The sequence below is a fragment of the Cherax quadricarinatus genome, chromosome 88 (genome assembly GCF_038502225.1).
Source record: "Cherax quadricarinatus isolate ZL_2023a chromosome 88, ASM3850222v1, whole genome shotgun sequence".
Lineage (NCBI taxonomy): Eukaryota > Metazoa > Arthropoda > Malacostraca > Decapoda > Parastacidae > Cherax > Cherax quadricarinatus.
In genome coordinates this window covers 14,106,148-14,131,686 of record NC_091379.1, presented here as the reverse complement: position 1 = coordinate 14,131,686, position 25,539 = coordinate 14,106,148, and the positions used below count along the sequence as shown (strand labels likewise).

The 25,539-nt window shown below is 41.6% G+C and overlaps 1 protein-coding gene across 3 annotated transcripts in view; it reads right to left on the bottom strand.

Moving 5' to 3' along the window:
* The window catches only part of LOC138851066 (uncharacterized), a 101,119-nt gene that overhangs the window by 28,511 nt on the left and 47,069 nt on the right, over nt 1–25,539 (bottom strand). For 2 of the 3 annotated variants that reach the window (XM_070103993.1, XM_070103992.1), the window contains exons 4-5: nt 14,356–14,500; nt 13,722–13,904 (exon numbers count right to left, since the gene is read on the bottom strand). The exons of the other annotated variant lie outside the window; for it this stretch is intronic. In XM_070103993.1, coding sequence (XP_069960094.1) covers nt 13,722–13,904; nt 14,356–14,500 — 328 coding nt within the window. The remainder of the gene's footprint in view (nt 1–13,721; nt 13,905–14,355; nt 14,501–25,539) is intronic. 3 annotated transcript variants of the gene reach the window in all.

Genomic DNA, 25,539 nt, shown 5'->3' with positions numbered 1-25,539 from the left:
TTGTATCTCTCTCCTTCTTGGGCATTATCTATCCTGGATATTGCCTTTCTTGTTTCGTCATTACCGCCACCACTTCTGTTACTTGGCGATTTTAATGCCCATCATTTCCTCTGGGGGGGTTCTCACTGTGATTCCCGTGGCATTCAGTTAGAGGCTTTTCTTGCTGCCCACCCCCTCCATGTTTTAAATACAGGTACTCACACCCATTTTGATCCTCGGACTCATACTCTCTCTTGCATCGATCTTTCAGTCTGCTCTTCCTCCACCACATTAGACTTCACCTGGTCTGTTCTCCCAGATTTACATGACAGCGATCATTTCCCAATCATTCTTACTTCCCCTTCACATTCACCACCTCTTTGTAACCCACGCTGGCAATTTGATCAGGCAATTTGGAACCTTTACTCACGACTAACTCTTTTGAGTGAGGTTCCTTCTTCGTCCTCCATTGATGAGCTTTTACACCTCTTCTCATTCTCCATTTTAACCGCAGCTTCACATTCTATACCATAAACTTTGGGCAGGCATTCTCAGAAATGCGTGCTTTGGTGGTCTCCTGCTTGTGCTCGTGCAGTACGTTTGAAATGCACTGCATGGGGCAGGTACCGGTACATTAGAACCACGGAGAGACTACTTGATTTTAAGCAGAAGCATGCGATTGCTCGCCGTGTCATCCGTGATGCTAAACGCACTTGCTGGCGAGATTATGTCTCTACCATCACCTCTGCTTCCTCTATGAGTGCAGTCTGGAAAAAAGTACCAAAACTGAGTGGTAAATATTCTCCTGACCCGGCTCCTGTTCTGTGGGTTGCTGGTGTTGATATAGCAAACCCACTAGATGTTGCCAATGAAATTGGCAATCATCTGGTCTGTATTTCTCAGGGGCTCCATCTATGCCCCTCGTTTCTTTCCTCAAAGTCTGCAAGAGAGTTAGCACCCTTGGACTTTTCTTCTCTCAGAGAAGAACAGTTTAATGTGCCTTTTGCACTTCAGGAACTGGAGGGAAGACTCTCAGCTTGCCGATCATCGGCAGCTGGGCCCGACGACATACAACGTTTACATCAGTCAACCCTTGCAGTCCTATTACGCCTTTTCAATCTTATTTGGTCACAAATAAGATTTCCACAGCTGTGGAAATCTGCCATTGTTCTTCCTTTCCGCAAACCGGGCACTACGGGACATGAAGCCTCCCACTATTGTCCCATTGCTCTTACCAGTGCAGTTTGCAAAGTGATGGAACGCCTGGTAAATAAACGTTTAGTGTGGTATTTTGAGACACACAACAGACTCTCCACTCGTTAATACGGCTTTCGTAAGGGCTGTTCTACCATAGACCCCTTACTACGCTTGGATACGTATGTTCGTAATGCCTTTGCGAATAACCACTCAGGTATTGCCATATTTTTTGACCTTGAGAAGGCATATGACACAACTTGGAGGTATAATATTTTGGCCCAAGCCTACTCCTTAGACCTCCAAGGCAATCTACCATACTTCCTTAAGAACTTTTTAACTGAAAGACATTTCCGTGTTCGGGAAAATAATATGCTCTCCCCAGACTTTATCCAAGCTGAAGGTGTCCCCCAGGGATGTGTTCTGAGCACAACACTTTTTCTCCTTGCTATAAATGACTTGATCTCTAGTCTTCCATCCAATATTTGGTCATCACTCTATGTTGATGACTTTGCTATTGCCTGTGCAGGCACTGACTGTAACCTCATTACAGTTTCTCTCCAGCATGCGGTCGACCGTGTTTCCAATTGGGCCACCACACATGGGTTTAAATTTTCCAGTACCAAAACTCACCAAATTACTTTCACTAGACGCTCTGTCATCTCCGATCATCCTTTGTACCTCTATGGCTCCTGTATTCCTGAACGTGATACAGTCAGGTTTCTAGGCCTCCTCTTTGACTGTAGGTTATCCTGGAAACCTCACATTACCTCTCTGAAGGCAACTTGTCACAGCCGGCTGAACCTTCTTAAAACCCTTGCTCATCTTTCATAGGGAGCTGATCGTCGAACTCTCCTTCGCCTACATTCCACCCTCATTTTATCGAAACTTGATTATGGTGATCAGATCTATTCAGCGGCCTCTCCTGCTACTCTCTCTAGCCTTAACCCCATTCATCACCAAGGATTACGTTTATGCCTTGGTGCTTTTCGCTCTTCCGCTGTCGAGAGCCTCTATGCAGAAGTGAACATTCCATCCTTATCCGATCGCCGTGATGCAAATTGCGTTCGTTACTATGTACGCTCTCATGATCTCCGCAATCTTTCCATTTATAGAATGGCCACCGATATTAGTAGACATTCTTTATTTGTTCGCCGTCCCTGTTTGCTCCATCCCTTCTCTCTTCGTCTACATTTGCTCTTGTCTTCTCTTCAATTACCACCTATGTTCATGTTGCATCTCACTTTTCCCTACCCCCCTGGGAAGTTCCAACTGTTCGAGTCTGTTCTTTCTCACTCCCTTGCTCGAAAGCCCAACTGTCTACGGTAGCTTCTCGCTCTCTTTTTCTTGACCACTTCCACTCTCATTCTCATGCCATTGCAGTGTACACAGATGGCTCTAAGTCTTCTGACGGCGTAGGATTCGCAGCAGTGTTTCCGGACAGCCTCGTACGAGGGCACTTACTCTCTTTGGCTAGTATTTTCACTGCTGAATTGATATGCCATTCTTGCATATGCCTGTGTCATCGTTTGTGGTTGTATCAGACTTCCTTAGTGCTTTACAGGCTATACAGAAATTCGATGCACCTCACCCCTTAGTCCTCTGTATCCAACTTTGGCTACACTGCATCTCTACCAAGCATAAAGATATTGTTTTTTGTTGGGTCCCTGGTCATGTTGGCATACAGGGCAATGAACAGGCAGACACTGCTGCTCGGTCAGCAGTACATGACCTACCAGTTTCATATAGAGGTGTTCCATTTACGGACTATTTTGTTGCAGTAGCTACCCACCTTCACACCCGTTGGCAACAACGTTGGTCTACTCTGCTCGGTAACAAACTTCATTCTATTAAACCGAGTATAGGTTACTGGCCGTCTTCTTGTCACCAGTGTCGAGGTTGGGACACTACTCTCTCCCGTCTTCGCATTGGCCATACTTGTCTTACTCATAGATATCTCATGGAGAGGTGCCCTGCTTCTCTCTGTGAGAATTGTCAGGTTCCATTATCAGTCAGCCACATTCTGTTAGACTGCCCACTTTATCAATGAGCATGCAGAATTTACCTCCAAGGTCGTCTTCACTCCGCTGCTCTCTTTACCTTCCCTTCTCGCTGATGGACCTATCTTTCACCTGGACTCTCTCATTGACTTTTTGACAACAATTGACTTACTTCACAAACTCTGATGATGCCTTCAGCCCTTTCTACCTCAATCTCTTGCTGCCCTCTACCCCAACACTATCCCCTGCCTCGCTGTTTTCTGTAACCTACTGATCATCCCTCCCCCCTTCTGCCGCCCAATACCCTCACTTCCTTCCCTACCCTGCAGCGCTGTACAGCCCTTGTGGCTTAGCGCTTCTTTTTTATAATAATAATAATAATAAATATATTTTAAATACGTTTACAATAATTTAATATTGAACAAACGCAAATGAAATACAGTGGACCCTCAACCAATGGCATTAATCCGTTCCAGAGGGCTTGCCGTTGGTTGAAATTGCCGTTGGTCGAGTTAATTTTCCCCATAAGAAATAATGAAAATAGAATTAATCCGTTCCTGACACCCCTAAGTCCGATTTTTTTTTTACATGAAATATACATTTCCTTTTATGTAAAGGAATGGGATAAGCAAAATAAACAATAATTAAACGACACTTACCTTTATTGTGGAGTTGTTGATGAGTGATGTGCCAGCAGCAGGGGAAATTCAGGTTTTCTATTGCTTGGAAGGAGAATCCCTTTCCATAAAGACTTCAGGTACCAAGTCCTTTGGTAGTTTTACCTCCCTTCTTGGTTTTTTAATGCCACTAGGACCAGCTTGAGAGTCGCTGGACCCCTGTTGCACAAAATATCTGTCCAGAGAGCTCTGTTTCTTACGTGCTCTTAAGATTTCCCCAAAATGGGACACAAGAGTGTCATTGTACATGTTGCCAATGTGGCTTGCAACTTCTGTGACAGGATCAAATTCATCGATAAATGCTTGCATCTTTGTAAACATTGAACACATTTAGCTAATCCTTGATGAAGTCATCTTCCTCCGTCTCTCTTCATCCTGCTCTGAAGAACATTCCTGAGATGTGATCTGTTGCTGTTGCACCTGAAGTTCTTGCAGGTCTGCAGTGGTCAATTCTTCCTCGTCGTTTTGCACCAACTCTTCCACATCCTCGTCACAAACCTCCAACCCCAAGGGCTTCCCCAAAGATACAATAGCTTCCACTACTGGCATCACCTCCGGAGGGTTAGCCCCAACCCCTTCAAAATCTCTGTTCTACACATTCTGGCCAGTTTCCTCTAAGCAGAGTTCAAGGTCTTCTTAGTCACTCCCTCCCAAGCCTTACCTATAAGGTTTACAAAACTGAGGATATTGAAGTGATCTTTCCAAAACTCTCTTAGGGTTAGTTGAGTGTCTGAGGCTACTTCAAAGTACTTTTGAATAACTGCTTTTGTGTAGAGTTTTTTGAAGTTTGAAATAACCTGCTGGTCCATGGACTGGAGGAGAGTTGTATTAGGAGGCAAAAACTTCACTTTAAGAAAACCAAACTCCCCTGCAATTTCCTCTTACAAGTCGTGAGGATGAGCAAGAGCATTGTCCATTACCAGGAGGCACTTGAGTGACAATTTTTTTTCCTGGGGGTACTATGTCACAGTGGGGCCAAACACACCATAAAACCAGTCCAAGAAAAATACCCTAGTGACCCATGCCTTACTGTTTGATCTCCACAGCACACACAAATTACCCTTGATGATATTGTTTTTCCTGAACACTCTGGGAGTTTCAGAGTGATACACCAATAAAGGCTTCACTTTCCAATCACCACTAACATTACTACACAACATTACTGTCAGCCTGTCTTCCATAGGCTTATGTCCTGGGAGTGCCTGTTCCTCCTGAGTAATGTAGGCCCTGTTTAGCATTTTCTTCCAAAACAGACCTGTTTCGTCACAATTAAACACTTTTTCAGGTTTTAGGTTTTCAGTCTCTATGTATTCCTTAAAGCACTTCACACATTTTTCATCCGCTTTTTTATCTGAACTGGCTGCCTCACCATGCCTTACCACACTGTGAATGCCACTACAAATCTTAAATATCTCAAACCAGCCTTTGCTGGCCTTAAATTCATCAGCAGCAGCACTATTTTGAGGCATTTCTTAATGAGATCGTCATGCAACTTCCTTGCCTTTTCACAAATTATAGACTGAGAAACACTATCACCTGATAATTGTTTTTCGTTTATCCATACCAATAACAGTCTCTCTACCTCTTCAACTATTTGTGGTCTCCGTTTTGAAAACATACTTGAAAACATACTTGTCTGTTCGCCTAGATAGTACTGATGGTTGAATGTGATTTGTTGTATTGCCTTTCCAACTCAGCCATATTTTTCAATGATCTCCCTCATTTCCATTGTAATTCTCACCCTTCTTAACACAGGCTTGGCACTAGAAGCTTTCTTGGGACACATGGTGGCTTATTTAGTGGTTACAAGCACTAGAAACAGTGGAATAATCCAAAATATATGGGAGACACACGTGGAAACCGACCGCAACATCTTATAAACAATGGCACACTGACTCTTGGAGTGACTGCTGACGAACGTCGTTGGTTAAGTTTTTCGCCGTTGGTTAAGGCATTTTTTCTACGGTAAAAAGCAGCGCTGTTAGACGAAATTGCCGTTACTTAATGCCACCGTTAGTTGAGGGTCGATTGTATATTTTTTTCCTTAGGTTCAGATTGATTTTGGCGAAATTATTTCATACACAAATTTTCACTTGTCCTATATGTCAAGATGAGCGTTGCTATGGTCTGGAGGAAATAAGACTAAGTCTACAAGAATTAATTGTTCAGTTGCAGACCAGCCAACCAACTCATTTTAAAGATGCAACACATAATAACTCTGAGGTATCTTTCAAGTTTCACAAAGGGAAAAATTATCCCAATGGTAATAATCAAAATTCATTTCCTAAAAATAGTTGCATAGGTGCATATCAAGTAGCAGGAATCAGAAATAATGATTCCCCACAACGTAAGAAGAATAAGTACCCTCCTAAGAGTAGCCTAGTTAATAAGAAACCTGTCAAAGAAAAGAGAGATTGTCTTTTCTGCAAGGGTACTCATTTTTCTAAGAATTGCAATGCATACAATTCATGAAATGATAAAGTTGAAAGATTAGAGGAACTTGACAGATGTATCAGGTGTTTAGGTAATCACAATATAAAGGATTGTCATGCCAAATTAAACAACTGTTATCAATCTCACAAAGGAAGACACCATATAGTCATGTGTAAAGGTCTACATGATATTGTTGATAATAATGATAATGTTGACAATCCTGACACAACAGTAGCTAATGTAAATATTGCTGCTAATGTTAATAATGATGGTTTTGCTGAAGTAGCCTTACCTGTGTTACAGGTAAAAATTGATGATAAAAGGCATAAATCAAAAAATGTAAATGCATTATTAGACAAGGGATCCCAACGTACTTTCATAAAACGTAAATGTCTTGATGGTATGAAAGTACAGATGTGAGATCCTACAACTCTAAAATTATCTGGTTTTCTCTCAGATAAGAGAGCTCAATTGTATGACATTGTTTATGTAACTGTCAGGTTTGGCAATGAGAAAAAACGTGTTAATGCAGTAATTGTAGATAGACTTCCAGAGAAAATATCTGCAATAGGGCTTAGTAAAGCTACAGAAAGACTTTCACATAATGTAAATGTAGCACCTTCCGGTGTAAGTGATGATTCTGTAGACCCAATAAATATTTTGATAGGTAGTGACTATTATGCCTCCTTTGTAAAGGGTATGGTAAAGAAATGTGGTGTCACCCTTTTGAAGATTGCAGGAGGCCATGTAATGTATGGTAGGATTCCTCATAATAATAATTCATGACTAGAGGAAACTACAAATACCATAACTGTGTGTCTTACTCATGAAATCGTGCACCAGTATAATTCTTCAATAGAGGATGGTGTTGAGCCAGTGCATAAATTGTGGGAATTAGACAGTATTGGAATAAATATAAATGAAGAAAGTCCAGACGATTCTTTTACTCAGAAACAATACCTGAGAGATGTAAAATTTGAATCTGGACAATACTGGGTGCGACTTCCGTGGAGACTAAACCATCCAGAATTGCCCACTAATTACAGAATGGCATATGGACAATTAAAGGCTCAGCTCCGCGAACTGAGTAAGGCACCAGAATTGTTAACTACCTATAATGATATAATTGCTGAGCAGTTAATTAATAAATTTATAGAAGAGGTACCTCCTGAGCAAGCCAAAATTTATGGTCACTATTTGCCACATCACGGAGTGAAGAAGGATTCTAAGACCACTCCTTTGAGGATTGTGTTTAATTGTAGTACCAGGAGTAACAAAAATGTACCTAGTTTAAATGACTGATGAGAGGTCCGTCGTTGACGGAAAATTAGGAGATATCTTATTAAATTTCAGGATAAAGAATTATGCCTTTACGACTGACATAAGTAAAGCTTTCCTAAGAGTGGATTTACAAGAGGCTGACCGGGATTGTACCCGCTTCTTATGGCCTGAGAATCCTAGTGACCCACTTAGCCCTCTGAAAACCTTTCGCTTTAGGAGCGTATTATTTGGTGCTACATCCAGTCCGATCCTGCTTCAAGGGACGATAAATGCACACCTTAAACGTATGGAAAGTCCATTGAGTAAAGTAATGAGCAAACAATTTTATGTGGACAATTTCCTGGGTGTGACGTCAACTGAAGAGGAACTGTTAATGACTTATGGAGAGGCTAATAAAATAATGCAAAGTGCAAATATGCCTCTGAGAGAATGGAATAGTAATTCGTCCAAATTAAAGAATAAAATAAGTAAAGATTTCCCTGGAGATGAAGTGCCAAAATGTAGTAGTGTATTGGGATTAACTTGGGATACTGAGAGAGATTTGTTAATGTTAAAACCTAATAATTACAGTATACCCAATAAATTAACTAAGAGAGTTTTGCTTGCTGAAGTTTCCAAATGTTTTGATCCACTAGGTTTAGTGTCACCCCTTACTATAAGAGGGAAATTATTAATACAGGAAGCATGGAAACTTAAATGTGCTTGGGATGAAACTCTACATGAGGAATTCATTAACAGGTGGGATGAATTAATTGGTGATTATGAGAAAATTCCAATGTTGGAGTTCCCACGCCAGGTGGCCAATCCAAATGGGAAAAATATACTCCACATTTTTTGTGATGCTTCAAAATTAGCATATGGAGCAGTTGCTTACCTTCAATGTAATAGTGTTATTTCTCTTGTTATGTCTAAGGCTAAAGTGTCTCCAATTAAATCACGTACCTTACCTCAGTTGGAATTAACAGCCATTTATGTAGGTGTAAAATTAGCTAATTATATAAGAAATAAGTTGCAGGAGATAAATATTAGCGACACTGTAATTTGGTCTGATAATGAGGTATCCTTACAATGGATTCGTAATGAAAACAGTAAAATTGTGTACGTACAAAACAGAGTCACTGAAATTAATCAGATGCAAGAGAAGTATAATAGTTTGGGTAGCACATGTTAACATTTAATCATATACCTGGTGAGGAGAATCCAGCTGATTTCTTGTCTTGAGGTTTACCTTATGCAAAATTTGTAAATGCTGCATCATGGTTTAAAGGACCGAGCTGGTTGGCAAATAAAGCTAACTGGCCTGTACAAAAGGTGTATATTGCTCATACTGAAATTACTGTGACCACCGCTCCAATAGCTTGTCCTTCATTAGCCATTGATATAAATAGGTATTCTTCTTTGCCCAAACTAATCAATGTAATTAAGTTGGTGTTTAAATTTCTAAACAAGATGAATATCTCATATAAGTTTTTACATCCTCTTGAATATTGGATAAAGAAGGTACAGGAAGAAATCTATGGAAATGAGATTAAATTGATGATGGAAAGTAAAATTGTGAAAGGTTCCATAATAGAGAAATTGGGGCTGTATTTAGAAAACAATGTAATTAGGTGCAGAGGTAGGTTACAAAATGCTGAATTGGGTGACTATGCTAAACACCCTATCTTACTACCCAAAACTCATAATCTAACAAATTAAATTGTTCTAAATGCCCATAAAAATGTAATGCATGGTGGGGTACAAGATACCTTAAAATATATTAGGGAAACTTTCTAGATTCCACAAGGACAGCAAAGTGTAAAAAGAGTGATTAAATCTTGTGTAATATGTCACTGTGTGGATGCCAGATCGTATATGTACCCAGGTCCTCCACCATTGCCAAAGGAGCGTGTACAATTAGTGAAACCATTTGATGTAACAGGTGTAGACTACAGTGGTCCAATAATTTTAACAGGTACTTCAGATGGTGTTCCACTGAAAGTGTATGTTTGTTTGTTCACCTGTACTGCTACTAGGGCAGTTCATTTAGAAGTGGCACAGGACTTGTCTGCAGAACAGTTTATACAGCTGTTTCGAAAATTTGCAGCTAGGAGATCCTGTCCGAGATTGATGATTTCGGATAATGCCACAAATTTTGTAGCTTGTGCTCAACACTTGATAGAATTAAATAATAGTAACGATGTTCAGTCTCTGTTAACCCAGCTAGGGTGCACCTGGAAATTTATTACTCCTAGAGCCCCTTGGCAGGGGGGGCTGTACGATAGACTGATAAGCACAGTGAAGAGGTGTCTCCGTAAAGTACTACAACGGAAGAGAATTAATTAGGAAGAATTCCATGCAGTGTTAGTGGAGGTGGAGAATCGTATAAATAATAGGCCTCTCTCGTACATGAGTGATACACCTGATGCAGATGTATTAACACCTTCTCACCTAATATTGGAAGCTGCCCCTGTCTATAGAGATAATCCAGAAGAAAGTGATGAAGATTACAATGATGCGGCAGTGTTGTGTAATAAATTGAAAATGTTAAATAAAGTAATTGATCATTGGTCTAATGTGTAGCATAAGGAATATCTTCTTACACTACGTGAACACTTTTATGGTGCGACAGAGGCAGTGAATCGACAGACCATTCAACCAGGTGACATTGTGTTAATTGATACTGAACAACATCGAACATTGTGGCCTCTGGGCAAAGCATTGACATTGTACCCAGATGCACAAGGTGTTTTCCGGAATGTCAAAGTGTTGTGTCGTGGCCAGGAAAGTTTACACACAATTAATAAATTGATTCCCTTGGAATTAAATGACATTCAATCAAATGTAAATGAAAATCTAAGGGAAAGTGACACGAGTGATATGGAAGGTAACACTGACCAAGTGATGCAGGAAGAGGAAATTGTAGTAAGACTTGCTAGGAGAACAGCCACTCAAGCCAGAACCGGCTGGAATCATCTCCTAAAGGAAGGAGTAATTTGAGTTGTTTAGCAACGAACTCCGCCCAGCCGCAGTGTGGAAAATATATAGTATATTTTCCGAAAATAGTGTATTGGTATGTAAATTAATAAAATATATTGTATTTAATAAAAATTATGTTATGAAACAAAGGGAGGCTCTGCACCTGCGCAGAGGAGACTCGCCATTGCGTTTTGAATGAGCCAAGAAAACGATAGTGAAAATAGGAAGAATTTTCGTTGCTCTAGAGGTTAAATTGTGTTGACACCTCTCAAATAGGAGCCGAAATTGTTGGATGTGCATTCCTGCATAAACTGAAATATCAGACGACTGGACAAGACAGCTCCAGGAACCTCAGATAAGCTATCTAGATTTGTGTTACACTTCTGGCCAGTATTTTCATAAATTTAGTTAGTGAGGTTTTTGAGTATATACACATTAATCTCCTGTCAAATTTTCTGTACTTCCCATCTCCAGGACTCAAGTCCGGCCTGCCGGTTTCCCTAAACCCCTTCATAAATGTTACTTTGTTCACACTCCAACAGCACGTCAAGTCCCAAAAATCATTTGTCTCCATTTTGCTCCTATCAAACATGCTCACGCATGCTTGCTGGAAGATCAAGCCCCTCACACACAAAACCTCCTTTACCACCTCCCTCCAACCTTTCCTAGGCTGACCCCTACCCCGCCTTCCCTTCACTACAAATTTATACACTCTCGAAGTCACTCTATTTTATTTCAGCCTCTCTACATGTCCAAACCCTCTCAATAACTCCTCCTCAGCCCTCAGGATAACAGTTTTGGCAATCCCACACCTCCTCCTAATCTCCAAACTGCGAATTCTCTGCATTATATTCACACCACACCTTGCCCTCAGACATGACATCTCCACTGCCTCCAGCCTTCTTCTTGTTGCAACATTCACAACCCATGCCTCACACCCATATAAGAGCATTGGTATAACTATATTCCCATACAATCCCTTCTTTGCTTCCATGGACAAAGTTCTTTATCTCATATATATACATTTATACATATTACATATATATATATATATATATATATATATATATATATATATATATATATATATATATATATATATATAAACACTGATCTCTGGCTGAAGGAGACTCGAACCTATGAACCTTAGGACAAGGTACGCAGTGCTTTACCAATCTACCCACACTGGACAATACCTTGGTGTGTAGCTTGCGCTACACGTTTGATCCAAGGCAGCCAGCTTTCAGGGAGAAGGCTTACAGCTTTTCATCTCATCTCCTGCATGCATCAGCCTTACTAGAGATTTTAACAATGCAAGGAATTCGCGAGAGCAGGCGAAATATACACAAACACTCATCTCTGGCTGAAGGAGACTCGAACCTACGAACCTTAGGACAAGGTACCCAGTGCTTTACCAACTGGGTTCTGGGATTTATGTTATATCACCTTGTAGCTGGGCTTTATGAGTTACGTAGCCTTGTACCATATACACACCGGAGTCCTCTAATATGACTAGTTGGCAATCAATATCTGTAGGAGAGGCCACTCTCTCTCTTTTTCTAGATAATACGCTCACACGATCCATAATCTGAACGTGGCAGGTGTTATCTGCCACACACTGTTAATAGTCAGATCATCACCTTTTGAATCTACTTTCCAATGTGTTTAATTTTTATACTCCGTGCTAGTCAGGCACATGTTAATCTTGATTGCTTTTTCACATAATGTGTGAACAGGTCGGAGGTATACAAAAATCATAATTGAAATCGCTAGTAATGTTAAAAAAAAGGCTGGATTGCACATTTATCTCTAAATCCGATTTACTGGCGATTACTTTTGTCAACCACTCACCATCGTCGTCACAAGCTGGGTAAATTAATTCATGAAAACAAACTTTACTCCTCTGTTTACTACGCCTGAGTTGTCATATATCTCTGCTACCCAGCATAGAAAGTCAAGAAACTTTTTTCTCTCTAATTGTATCTGGCTTTTGTAGGTTAAATACAATTGCTATCCACCTTTTGCAGAATAAATACTTTAGTGGATCGAAGTTGGTCCGTTCTTAGATGTACAAATGATCCGAAAATCGTCACACGGTAAGAAAACAGGGGAGGGGGTTGAAGCCGGGATCATGGTTTAAGGTCGTGCGAAGATTAGACGTATCGAAAGGGCAGGTCGGAACCTCAGTACCGGAGTCTGTCGACAAAGTGCTACCTGAGCGCATTAATATTGGTAGAATTACCGACAATATGTTAAGTAAAAGGATACAAATGCAACTTATGTGACATTTTATTGTATCGGCTTGATAAAGCTCCTGGAGAGCAAAACGCTGCCTCAATAAAATGTCACATTAGTTGCATTTGTGTCTTTTTACTTAACATACCTGAAGGCAGTTCAGGATTCTTGAAAAAGTCTGCAGGAAGGTCCGTTGACGAGCTTGGGTCGTGTGGGAATGCCGCTGAGGAAGGAACGGGACTGGGAGGAAGGAATTTATGGATGTGTACATCATGATAGCGGTTTTTTTTAATGGAGAGGAGTGTGTGGGAGCGATTGCTCCAAGGAGAAACAAAGAAACAGTATATCCTTTGCATCCAAGAGGACCCTTAGTGTGACTGTTAGTGCAGATACTACATGGAACCCATGCCCTACCAGACCCTTCATACTAGAGAACCAGCAATACAGGTTAACAACCTTACATCCAACGAGCCACCTCGGCAGACAAAAGCTCAAGACGGCGGTCGGAATTCATCTGCAGAACCGACAGTCAGCCTCCAGAGATACACTTGTCACATTGAAGAGGTATACAACAGACGTCTAGATATCAGTCTTCACTTTGGTGTGACATTGGATCACAGTGGATCAAGGTCAGAGGTTGATCTCTACCTCTTGTGGAAGGAACCCATGTATTATTTTCATGTCTTAGCTTTGATTAAAAATAATATTCTACTCATAGGAGTCATACTGCACCTGGTGACTGGTAGGTAATCAGATTTGATCATTGGTCAAAGCACCTCCTATGAAGGGACACAGAAGATAAACATAGCTCAGTTGTTTTCTAATTTAAAGCTTCTCTCCAGCATCAATGCAGTTGTGAGTATGAGCCTATGAAGTGCCAACTCCAAATCATTGGATGAAGAGAGTTTAAGCATAATAAAGGCAGGCATTGTGAAGATATAACACAAGTAACAGAGATGCATACACAGTAAGGCGACACTGAAGGATTGATTTAGCCAGGGTGACCAGCTCGTCTTCCTGCTGCTTCGTGATCGCGGTGTTTACTGTGACACAATTCACCTTGACGCCGCGGTCAGCCATGCCACGGATCATGTCTTGGATGCCCACCACTGTCGCTGTGCAAGAATCAAAGCTGATATCCCAGTACCTGTTGATGATGATACACTTGTAGTTAACTTCTCTACATCTACACTATCACTGCTTTCACCGCTACCATCACTGCTCTCACCATTACCGTTACTTACCTCATCACCACCACTATTAGTTCTCCAACCCTCAACAATTACTGACGTCACAACTACCACTTCTGCTTTCAGCTCAGCCATCACTACATCCATCACCACCATCACTGCTCTCTCCACAATCACTGCTGCCATCACCACCATCACTACTCTCTCCACAATCACTGCTGCCATCACTATCACCACAATTACTGCTGCCATCACCACCATCACTATCACCACAATCACTACTGCCATCACCACCATCACTACTGCCATCACCACAATCACTGCTGCCATCACCATCATCACTACTGTCACCACAGCAGCGTCACTCACAGCACTCAGCAGCTGGTGCACAAGAACTAATGAACTCACCCCCCAGGTGGTTGCAGGGCCTGGATGACAACACCTGCGTCATCTGTACAAGTGTCACTCACGTCAGTCAGCGTCAACTGTACTCTCTTTGACTTGGGCAGTGGCATCAATGCGGCAGGAGACACTCCTGCTGGTATTCTCAGATCTACAGAAAAAATCACACTGTCAGCACCCACCCAGTTAGAACATTCCCATCCAGCACAACGCGCATCACAATACACCACATTTCTTATCACACCCACACGAGCACCTTCAAAATAACAACCGGTGGTCTGGTGGCTAAAGCTCCCGCTTCACACACGGAGGGCCCGGGTTCGATTCCCGGCGGGTGGAAATTCCGACACGTTTCCTTACACCTATTGTCCTGTTCACCTAGCAGCAAATAGGTACCTGGGTGTTAGTCGACTGGTGTGGGTCGCATCCTGGGGGACAAGATTAAGGACCCCAATGGAAATAAGTTAGACAGTCCTCGATGACGCCCTGACTTTCTTGGGTTATCCTGGGTGGCTAACCCTCCGGGGTTAAAAATCCGAACGAAATCTTATCTTACACAATACCGTCCCCATTGTCATCACTCCGGTGACCTGGTGGCTAGAGCTCCTGCTTCACACACGGAGGGCCCGGGTTCGAATCCCGGCGGGGTGGAAACATTTCGACGTGTTTCCTTACACCTGTTGTCCTGTTCACCTTGCAGCAAATAGGTACTTGGGTGTTAGTCGACTGGTGTGGGTCGCATCCTGATGGACAAGATTAAGGACCCCAATGGAAATAAGTTAGACAGTCCTCGATGACGCACTGACTTTCTTGGGTGGCTAACCCTCCAGGGTTAAAAATCCGAACGAAATCTTATCTTATCTTATCTCACACACTAGCAATACGCCATGTAACAAGTCTCACATCATGCTCACACCAACATAAGCAACATTAAACATACACCATAAAGTCACCACTCTTAGTCTCTTCCAAACACTTCTTGATGCCTCCAACAATCTTGTTCCTGCCATCAAGTTTATAGCTGTATGAGAATCTCGGCTACAGTCTTTACTTTTTCATTTACCAGTGGCATGTGCATTCACTATATTTCTTACCATTCTCCCTCTATCAAGAAAAGTATTTTTATTTCTCTCTTCCTACTTGTCCTCGGCATTAGTGACCCTCGGTTCCTTGACTCGGAAATTTCCACTCTTTGCAGTTCGTTCTCTCGTCTTGGCTACACTTCCGATTTCATGAACTCTGCCATCTCATGTTTCTCATGTGCAAACCGGACTTTCTTCTCTCCCAAACTCTCTGCTCTTGTGGTATCTCCTATTCTATGCTTTCCCTATATTTCTAGTCTCTTTAATCTTTAAAATTCTCTCCGTTCCTTAAACATCAAACTTACTTTTTGCTGAACTAACACCCTTAGAAGTAATCTAGTTCGTACCTCTCCTGCTATTGATGCTTCAGGAGTCTACTCTATTTCCTTCTCCTCTTGCCATCTTTAATACTTGGGAGAAACTGGCCGCTCTCTTTTTGACAAACTTAATGAACACAAAAGAAGTAATAGACTTGCTGACACCAATAATGCTCTTTTCTGTCATGCTAGAGGTCACGGTCATCATAATGACTGGTCGTCTGCTAAAACTGCCAGTCCTCCTTCTAGCCTTCACAGACGCCGTCTTGTTCCAGCTGCTTTCCTAATATGATTCTTAGTCCTGACTTTGTCTATGTAGACGACTTGCTTTTTCATTACATTGTCAAATGCTGTAAACTTCAGGACACTCGTGACTTGACCTGATCTTTTATTCTCCTCTTCTCCCTACCTCATCTCCTTTCCTTTCTTCTGTGTCTTCCTTTCTTCTGCCTATATCTGGAGAGAGTATCGGGGATCAACGCTCCCGCGGCCCGGTCTGTGACCAGGCCTCATGGTGGATCAAGGCCTGATCAACCAGGCTGTTACTGTTGGTCGCACTCAAATCTGCGTATGGATAACAGCCCGGTTAGTCAGGTACGTACTGAATGTTAAGACACTTGTGCAATATCTGGTTATCTTTATTGTAGACGTTTCGCCATCCAGTGGCTTTATCAATACAGATCTTGGACAGAATTAGAAAACAGAAGAACTGTATACAAAAGATGAGGTAATCAGTCCCTCAGCCTTAGAGGTGGTGTTTACAGTACCGTGGCTGTAGAGATTCTGAAGCACAGGCAAGGAGACTGGCGCTTATATAGGCGTCAGTGAATAGGGACGTGTAGCAGACGAGGGTAGTCACTGGTAGGCGGGATTCCCCAGTGGAAGTAGGTCCTTCCCAAATTGATGGGCTAGTTGTAGAAGCCGTGAAGAAGGTCTTGTTGATGTCCTTTGAACCAAGATTCCATGATGTTGCAGTGCCTGACAAGTTGTGCAAGACAGGTATACAATACCGACAAGATGAAAGTTAAGATACTTGTGCAACATCTGGTTATCTTCATTGTAGACTAACCCTACAACTAGCCCATCAATTTGGGAAGGACCTACTTCCACTGGGGAATCCCGCCTACCAGTGACTATGCCCTCGTCTGCTACCCGTCCCTATTCACTGACGCCTATATAAGCGCCAGTCTCCTTACCTGTGCTTCAGAGACACTCACGAGAGAGGGAGCCAAGGCCGGGTCACCACTACTTGGAAAAGACCCGGGCCGGAAGAATACCGGCGAATAATAATAATAATAATAAAAAAACTGTGCTTCAGAATCTCTACAGCCACGGTACTGTAAACACCACCTCTAAGGCTGAGGGACTGATTACCTCATCCTTTGTATATAGTTCTTCTGTTTTCTAATTATGTCCAAGAATTTGTATTGATAAAGCCACTGGATGGCGAAACGTCTACAATAAAGATATCAAGATGTTGCACAAGTGTCTTAACTTTCATCTTGTTGGTATTGTATACCTGTCTTGCACAGGTACGTACTGACTTAAGGTGCCTGTCCAGCGCCTTCATGAAGACAGCCAGGGGTCTATTGGTAACCCATTTATGCATCCTGGGAGGCAGTCTTGGGCCCCTGACACTTATTGTGTTGTCTCTTATCGTGCAAGTGACACCCCTGCTTTTCATTGGGGGAATGTTTCACCGTCTGCCAAGTCTTTTGCTTTCGTAGGGAGTGATTTTCGTGTGCAAGTTTGGTACTAATCCCTCTAGGATTTTCCAAATGTATATAATCTTCTATTTCTCTCGCCTGCATTCCAGACAGTAACTGAGGTGTTTTATCTCCCTTATGCGCGCCTTGAAGGTTCTCTGTACAAAAATAACAAAAAAAAAAAAGGCACAATACCGTGACTGGAACGATACACAAATAACCCGCACACATGCAAGAGAGAAGCTTACGACGACGTTTCGGTCCGGCTTGGACCATTTACAAAGTCACACTAACCAGAAGTGGAGCAGGACGACTATATATAGGCAGGAAGAGGTGGTGGTGGTGGTGGTAGTAGTAGTAGTAGTAGTAGCAGTAGTATAGTAGAGGTGGTAGTAGTAGTGGTAGTGGTAGTGGTAGTAGTGGGGAATAAGGAGGAGGAGCCAGTTAAATACAAAGAAAGGGGAGCACTGCAGGGGAGCTAGGTGCCCACAGAGGGAGAGCAAGTGCACAGAGGTGGATGAAAGGGGAAGTGGTGAAATAAATAAAGAAGGAACAGAAACACGAGACAGAAGAAAGAAAGACAAAACAGAGGAGAAAAAGGAAAGAGGAAAGGGGAAGAGGGAAAAGAAGAAAAAGAAAAAAGAAAAAATGAATAGTCAGGTTAAGTCACGGGTGTTCTGAAGTTTGGAGCATTTTACAATGTAGTGGGAGAGGAAGGCATCTACAGAGACGAAGCCAGGGCTAAGATTCATACAAGGAAAGTTGTGTATTAGAGAGGATTCAACTAGACGCCGACTGTTCGAGTTGGAAGTAGGGAAGACAGTTTTAGCAGAAGACCAGACAATAGGATGGCTATGATCTCTGACGTGTGTGTGTTCTCTGTACATTTTCTAGGTCAGCAATTTCACCTGCCTTGAAAGGTGCAGCAATATTCGAGCCTAGATAGAACAAACGACCTGAAGAGTGTCATCATGGGCTTGGCATCCCTAGTTTTGAAGGTTCTCATTATCCATCCTGTTATTTTTCTAGCAGCTGCGATTGATACAATGTTAAATTCTTTTAGTGGGCCAGAAGAAGATAAATTATGTAACATCACAGTCACTAGTGAAATGGTTGTGAAGCAGATAGACAGACTGAAGCAATATAAGTCGCTGGGACCCGATGAGCTTTTTCCAAGGGTTCTTAGGGAATGCAAAATGGAAGTCTGTGAACCATTAACTAATATTTTTAATTTATCTCTTCAAACAGGTGTAGTGTCTGATATGTGGAAGATGGCTAATGTAATTCCTATTTCTAAAACAGGGGACAAGTCGTTACCGTCAAATTACCGCCCAATAAGCCTGACCTCAATTGTAGGCAAATTACTTGAGTCAATTGTAGCTGAAAGTATAAGAAGCCATCTCGATAAGCATAGCTTGATTAATGATACTCAGCATGGATTCACGAGGGGCCGTTCCTGCCTAACTAATTTATTAACCTTCTTCAGTAAAGCTTTTGAGGCCGTTGATCAGGATAAAGAATTCGATATTGTTTAATTAGATTTCAGTAAGGCTTTTCATAGAGTACCGCACCAGAGACTGTTAAAGAAAGTGGCAGCTCATGGCATTGGGGAAAAAGTGCTGTCATGGATAGAGTCGTGGCTCACCAATAGGAACCAGGGAGTATGCCTAAATGGGGCTAAATCCGAGTGGGGATCTGTAACAAGTGGCGTTCCACAGGGATCAGTCTTGGGTCCGTTATTATTTATAATATATATCAATGATCTTGATGAGGGAATTACTAGTGATATGAGCAAATTCGCCGATGACACAAAGATAGGTAGAATAATTGATTCAAACGTTGATACCAGGGAACTTCAGGAGGATTTAGACAAACTCAATACCTGGTCAGAAAAGTGGCAGATGCAATTCAGTGTAGATAAATGCAACGTTCTGAAGCTCGGGAATGTCCATAACCCTAGCACTTTTAAGTTATATAATGTAGAACTTAGCCATACTGATTGTGAAAAGGAGTTGGGGGTTATTGTGAGCAGCAACCTTAAACCAAGACAGCAATGCCTTAGCGTACGTAATAAGGCAAACAGATTACTGGGATTTATATCAAGAAGTGTAAGCAACAGAAGTTCAGCGGTTATATTACAGCTTTATACATCATTAGTAAGGCCTCATCTAGATTATGCAGCTCAGTTCTGGTCTTGATATTACAGAATGGACATAAATTCGTTAGAAAACATTCAGCGCAGAATGACTAAATTAATACACAGCTTTCGAAATCTTCTTTATGAAGAAAGATTGAAGAGTCTTAAATTACATTCACTTGTTAGACGAAGAATGAGGGGAGACATAATCGAAGTGTATAAGTGGAAGATAGGTATTAATAAAGGGGATATTAATAAGGTCTTGAGGATGTCTCTCCAAGAGAGAACCCGCAGTAATGGATTTAAATTAGACAAGTTCAGATTTAGAAAGGACATAGAAAAGTATTGATTTGGAAATAGGGTAGTTGATGAGTGGAACAGTCTACCTAGTTGGGTTATTGAGGCTAAAACCTTGCATAGTTTCAAACTTAGGTTCGATAAATATATGAGTGAGAGGGGTTGGATTTAAGTGGAACTTGTATATGAGTGGATAGAGTTATCAGAGCTTATTTCTTGGGTGGCATTGAAAACTGGGTTGGGCAAATGTTTTGTTAGTGGGATGGATTGTAAAGGACCTGCCTAGTATGGGCCAACAGGCCTGCTGCAGTGTTCCTCCTTTCTTATGTTCTTATGTACTTAAAGAACATAACAATGTTATAGAAGCCACTATTCTGGTTGAAGTTGTCGGATATAGAAATAAGTGATGATTCCAGGATTCTTCGGTATTGAGTGTTGTCTTCTGTGGCGATAAGTCTTGAGTTTCTGTAGTTTATTAAATGGTTGTGTGAATTGCGGTGTTGTACATAGGCATTCCTTGTATCGTCAGACCTGCTTGCGTACTGGTGTTGTGAAATATGTGTTTGGAAGTCTCTTGATGTTTCGCCCACGTATAATTTGCTGCATTCATTACAAGGGATTATGCATACCACTGCAGAGGATGGAAGCTTGCCCTGTCTATTACTGGTAATATCCTTGATGGTCGTGGTTGTGGAGGTAGATACTTGGAATGAGGTATCTCTTCTCGGCAGTGTCTTCTCTGGGTGTGTTGAAGATTTTAATGCTCGTCGTCTGCAGTCTCTAATGAAGTGACGAAGCTAATGAAGTTTAGAATATACTTATTCAATCAGAGAGCATTCTTCCTCAAGGAGCTCATTGCTGCAGATTATGAGTGCCTGCAGGAAAAAGCCTATAATTACACCACGTTTAGTTTTGGTGTCGTGGTGAGAGTAGAAGTGGAGAAGATCGTTTTGGTTGGTGGGTTTTCGATAGACTTTAATTAAAACGAAGTTCATGGTCAGCTTTGCAGAGAAGAACATCAAGGAAAGGAAGAGTGTTGTCGACTTCTTCTTCAAGTGTGAACTGGATTGAGGGCTCGACCTGGTTGAGCTTGTCTTGGAGAGCTTGAACGTTGAAGCGTCTGGGAGTTATGAGGAGAATGTTGCTGGAATATTGCGGCACACTAACACCACCTTTCAAGGCAGGTGAAATTGCTGACCTAGAAAATGTACAGAGAACCTTCACGGCGCGCATAACTGAGATAAAACACCTCAGTTACTGGGAGCGCTTGAAGTTCCTGAACCTGTACTCCCTGGAACGCAGGCGGGAGAGATACATGATTATATATGCCTGGAAAATCCTAGATGGACTAGTACCAAACTTGCACACGAAAATCACTCACAACGAAAGCAGAAGACTTGGCAGACTATGTAACATTCGCCCAATGAAAAGCAGGGGTGTCACTAGCGCGCTAAGCGACAACACAGTAAGTGTGAGGGGCCCAAGACTGTTCAACTGCCTCCCAGCACACATAAGGGGGATTACCAATAGACCCTTGGCTGTTTTCAAGCAGGCACTGGACAGGAACCTAAAGTTTGTACCTGACCAGCCAGGCTGTGGTTCGTAGGTTGGATTGCGTGCAGCCAGCAGTAACAGCCTGGTTGATCAGGCCCTGTTCCCCCATGAGGCCTGGTCACAGACCGGGCCGTGGTTGCATTGACCCCCGGAACTCTCTCTAGGTAAATTCCAGGTAAACATAACGGAGCCAGGTGACAGACAAAGGAATGATGATGATGGAGAAACGCTCGGCTTCCAGATGTTCCATGTATACGCTCGCCAGGACGGCACTGAGTGGTGAACTCATGGGTAGTCCAAAAGTCTGCTGAAAGAGGTGATTTTCGAAAGAGAAACACGTAAAGCCAACACATAGTTCAACAAGATCGATGAAATCGCTGGCTGGAATAGGAAGATCAAGTGAATCGTCAATATTCCTGCGCAAGAGATCGATGGCTTGTGTAGTAGGTACTTTGGTGAACAGGGAATGTTGATGTTGCGAAAGCGATTGAGAAGATCACTATAGTGTTTGAGATGTGCTGGACTGATAGTGCCCAAGAGTTTAGAGAGGTGTTTTGCGAGAATTCCTGAGAGTTGGTGAGTAGCACTGCCTATTCCCGAAGATATAGGCCTCAATGGGATACCAGGCTTGTGAGTTTTTGGCAGGCCGTACATTCTGGCAGGTCTGGGGTTGCTGGGTATAGCGTGCAGAAGTTTTTTTCCCTTGTTCTGAGTCCCTCAGAATGCGGTGAATCCTTTGAAGAAATGTTTTAGTAAGGTTGTCCACTTGGTTACTTGCGAGAGGTTTGTAGGTTTCTGGGTCATTAAGTAGATTGAGCATTTTGTTCCTGTAATCGTCAGTGTTCATGATAACGGCACCACCTCCTTTATCAGCGGTGGTGACCCTGATGGTCGTGTCTTCTGCTAAAACTTTAAGTGCAATGACCCAGCATTCTCAACCTGACCCAGCATTCTCAACCTGACCCAGCTTTCTCAACCTGACTATAAATACTCGCGTACCTTCCACCCCAGGTAGATCTGTTTGTGACTTGAAAAAGACCACTGTGTGGGCGAAACGTTGTCAATAAAGGATCACATTATACTGCATATGTGTTTATATTTCCATTGTGTCGGTATTTTATACCATTTATTTCCATCCCAGTAATCTGTTTGCCTTATTACGTACGCTTAGGCATTGCTGTTTTAGTTTAAGGTTGCTGCTCACCATAACCCCCAAGTCCTATTCACAATCTGTATGCCTAAGCTCTAAGGGGAACTAGTAATAAGCAGAACGAGGTAGATATTGAAAAGCCAGTGACTTTGGGTGATAAGGACAGTAATAGGTTTAGTAGAAAAACAGAAATGAGCAGGAAGGGTAAAGAGAAATGAGAGTCTTTCAATGTTTATTATGCTAATTCCCGTAGTGCTAGGAATAAGATGGATGAGTTGAGATTAGTTGCTAGTGCAGGTAACATTGATGTATTTGCCTTAACTGAGACGTGGTTTAATTCAAAAAGTCGGGACATGCCTGCAGAATGTCATATTCAGGGTTTTAAATTGTTCCAAATAGATAGAAGTATCGGGAAGGGGGGTGGGGTGGCATTGTATGTCCGAGATCGCTTGAACTGCTGCATAAAAACGTGTATTAAGTCTGAAGTAACACATACAGAGTCTGTTTGGATAGAATTTTCAGAGGGGCATGAAAAACTGATTTTAGGAGTGATATACCGTCCCCCAAACTTAGATAGGGACCAAGGGAAACTACTATGGGAGGAAATTGTTAAGGCCACAAGGGACGATAATGTAGTAATTCTAAGAGACTTTAACTTTAGTCATATTGATTGGAATTTCTTGACTGGGAATTTAGAATCATACGACTTCTTAGAAGTAGTTCAGGATTGTTTTTTGAAGCAGTTTGTGACAGAACCTACAAGGGGAAATAACCTGCTTGACTTAGTTATGGCAAACAATGAATCCCTTGTTAATAATTTAGAAATTTCAGAGGAACTGGGTGCTAGCGACCACAAATCAATTACATTTAGCATTGAATGGAAGTACGATAGTAGCAATAACTCAGTAACAGTCCCAGATTTTCGCTTAGCAGATTACGATGGGCTTAGAGAACACTTATCATCTGTTGACTGGGGTAACGAAGAGAGCTGTCAATATGACAGTTTTCTGAACACTATACATGCTGTTCAAAGAACGTTTATCCCATATAAAGAAATTAGATCAAATAGAAATGACCCAAAATGGATGAATAATAGCCTTAAATATCTGCTAGGGCATAAGAAAGGAATTTATAGGCGTATCAAAAGAGGTGAGGGTCATCTTATGAATCAGTATATTGACATTAAGAGGGACATTAAAAAGGGGATAAGAAAAGCTAAAAGGGACTATGAAATTAAAGTTGCTAGGGATTCTAAAACTAACCCAAAAAGTTTTTTCCAGGTCTATAGAACAAAAGTTAGAGATAAGATAGGTCACCTTAAAAATAACTATGGGCACCTTACTGACAAAGAGAATGAAATGTGCTCGATTTTAAATAATTATTTTCTCTCAGTTTTTACACAGGAAGACACTAACAATATTCCAGTAATTAATTTTTATAGTGGGCTAGAAGAAGATAAATTATGTAACATCACAGTCACTAGTGAAATGGTTGTGAAGCAGATAGACACACTGAAGCAAAATAAGTCGCCGGGTCCTGATGAGGTTTTTTTCAAGGGTTCTTATGGAATGCAAAATGGAACTCTGTGAACCATTAACTAATATTTTTAATTTATCTCTTCAAACAGGTGTAGTGTCTGATATGTGGAAGATGGCTAATGTAATTCCTATTTTTAAAACAGGGGACAAGTCGTTACCGTCAAATTACCGCCTAATAAGCCTGACCTCAATTGTAGACAAATTACTGGAGTCAATTATAGCTGAGATTATAAGAAGCCATCTCGATAAGCATAGCTTGATTAATTATACTCAGCATGGATTCACAATAGGCCGGTCTTGTCTAACTAATTTATTACCTTTCTTCAGTAAAGCTTTTGAGGCTGTTGACCACGATAAAGAATTTGATATTATTTACTTAGATTTTAGTAAGGCTTTTGATAGAGTTCCGCACCATAGACTGTTAAAGAAAGTGGCAGCTCATGGCATTGGGGGAAAAGTGCTCTCGTGGATCGAGTCATGGCTCACTGACAGGAAGCAGAGAGTGTCCATAAATGGGGTTAAATCCGAGTGGGGATCTGTAACAAGTGGCGTTCCACAGGGATCAGTCTTGGGCCCGTTGTTGTTTATAATATATATCAATGATCTTGATGAGGGAATTACTAGTGATAAGAGCAAATTCGCCGATGACACAAAGATAGGTAGGATAATTGATTCAAACGTAGATGTTAGGGAACTTCAGGAGGATTTAAACAAACTCTATTCTTGGTCAGAAAAATGGCAGATGCAGTTCAATGTAGATAAATGCAAGGTTCTGAAGCTTGGGAGTGCCCATAACCCTAGTACTTATAAGTTAAATGATGTAGAACTTAGCCATACAGATTGTGAAAAGGACTTGGGGGTTATGGTGAGCAGCAACCTTAAACCAAGACAGCAATGCCTAAGCGTACGTAATAAGGCAAATAGATTACTGGGATTTATATCAAGAAGTGTAAGCAACAGAAGTCCAGAGGTCATACTGCAGCTTTATACATCATTAGTAAGGCCTCACCTAGATTATGCAGCTCAGTTCTGGTCTCCATATTACAGAATGGACATAAATTCGTTAGAAAACATTCAGCGTAGGATGACTAAATTAATACATAGCATTAGAAATCTTCCTTATGAAGAAAGATTGAAGACTCTTAAGTTACATTCACTTGTTAGACGAAGAATGAGGGGAGACCTGATCGAAGTGTATAAGTGGAAGATAGGTATTAATAAAGGGGATATTAATAAGGTCTTGAGGATGTCTCTCCAAGAGAGAACCCGCAGTAATGGATTTAAATTAGATAAGTATAGATTTAGAAAGGACATAGGAAAGTATTGGTTTGGAAATAGGGTAGTTGATGAGTGGAACAGTCTACCTAGTTGGGTTATTGAGGCTGGGACTTTGGGTAGTTTTAAATTTA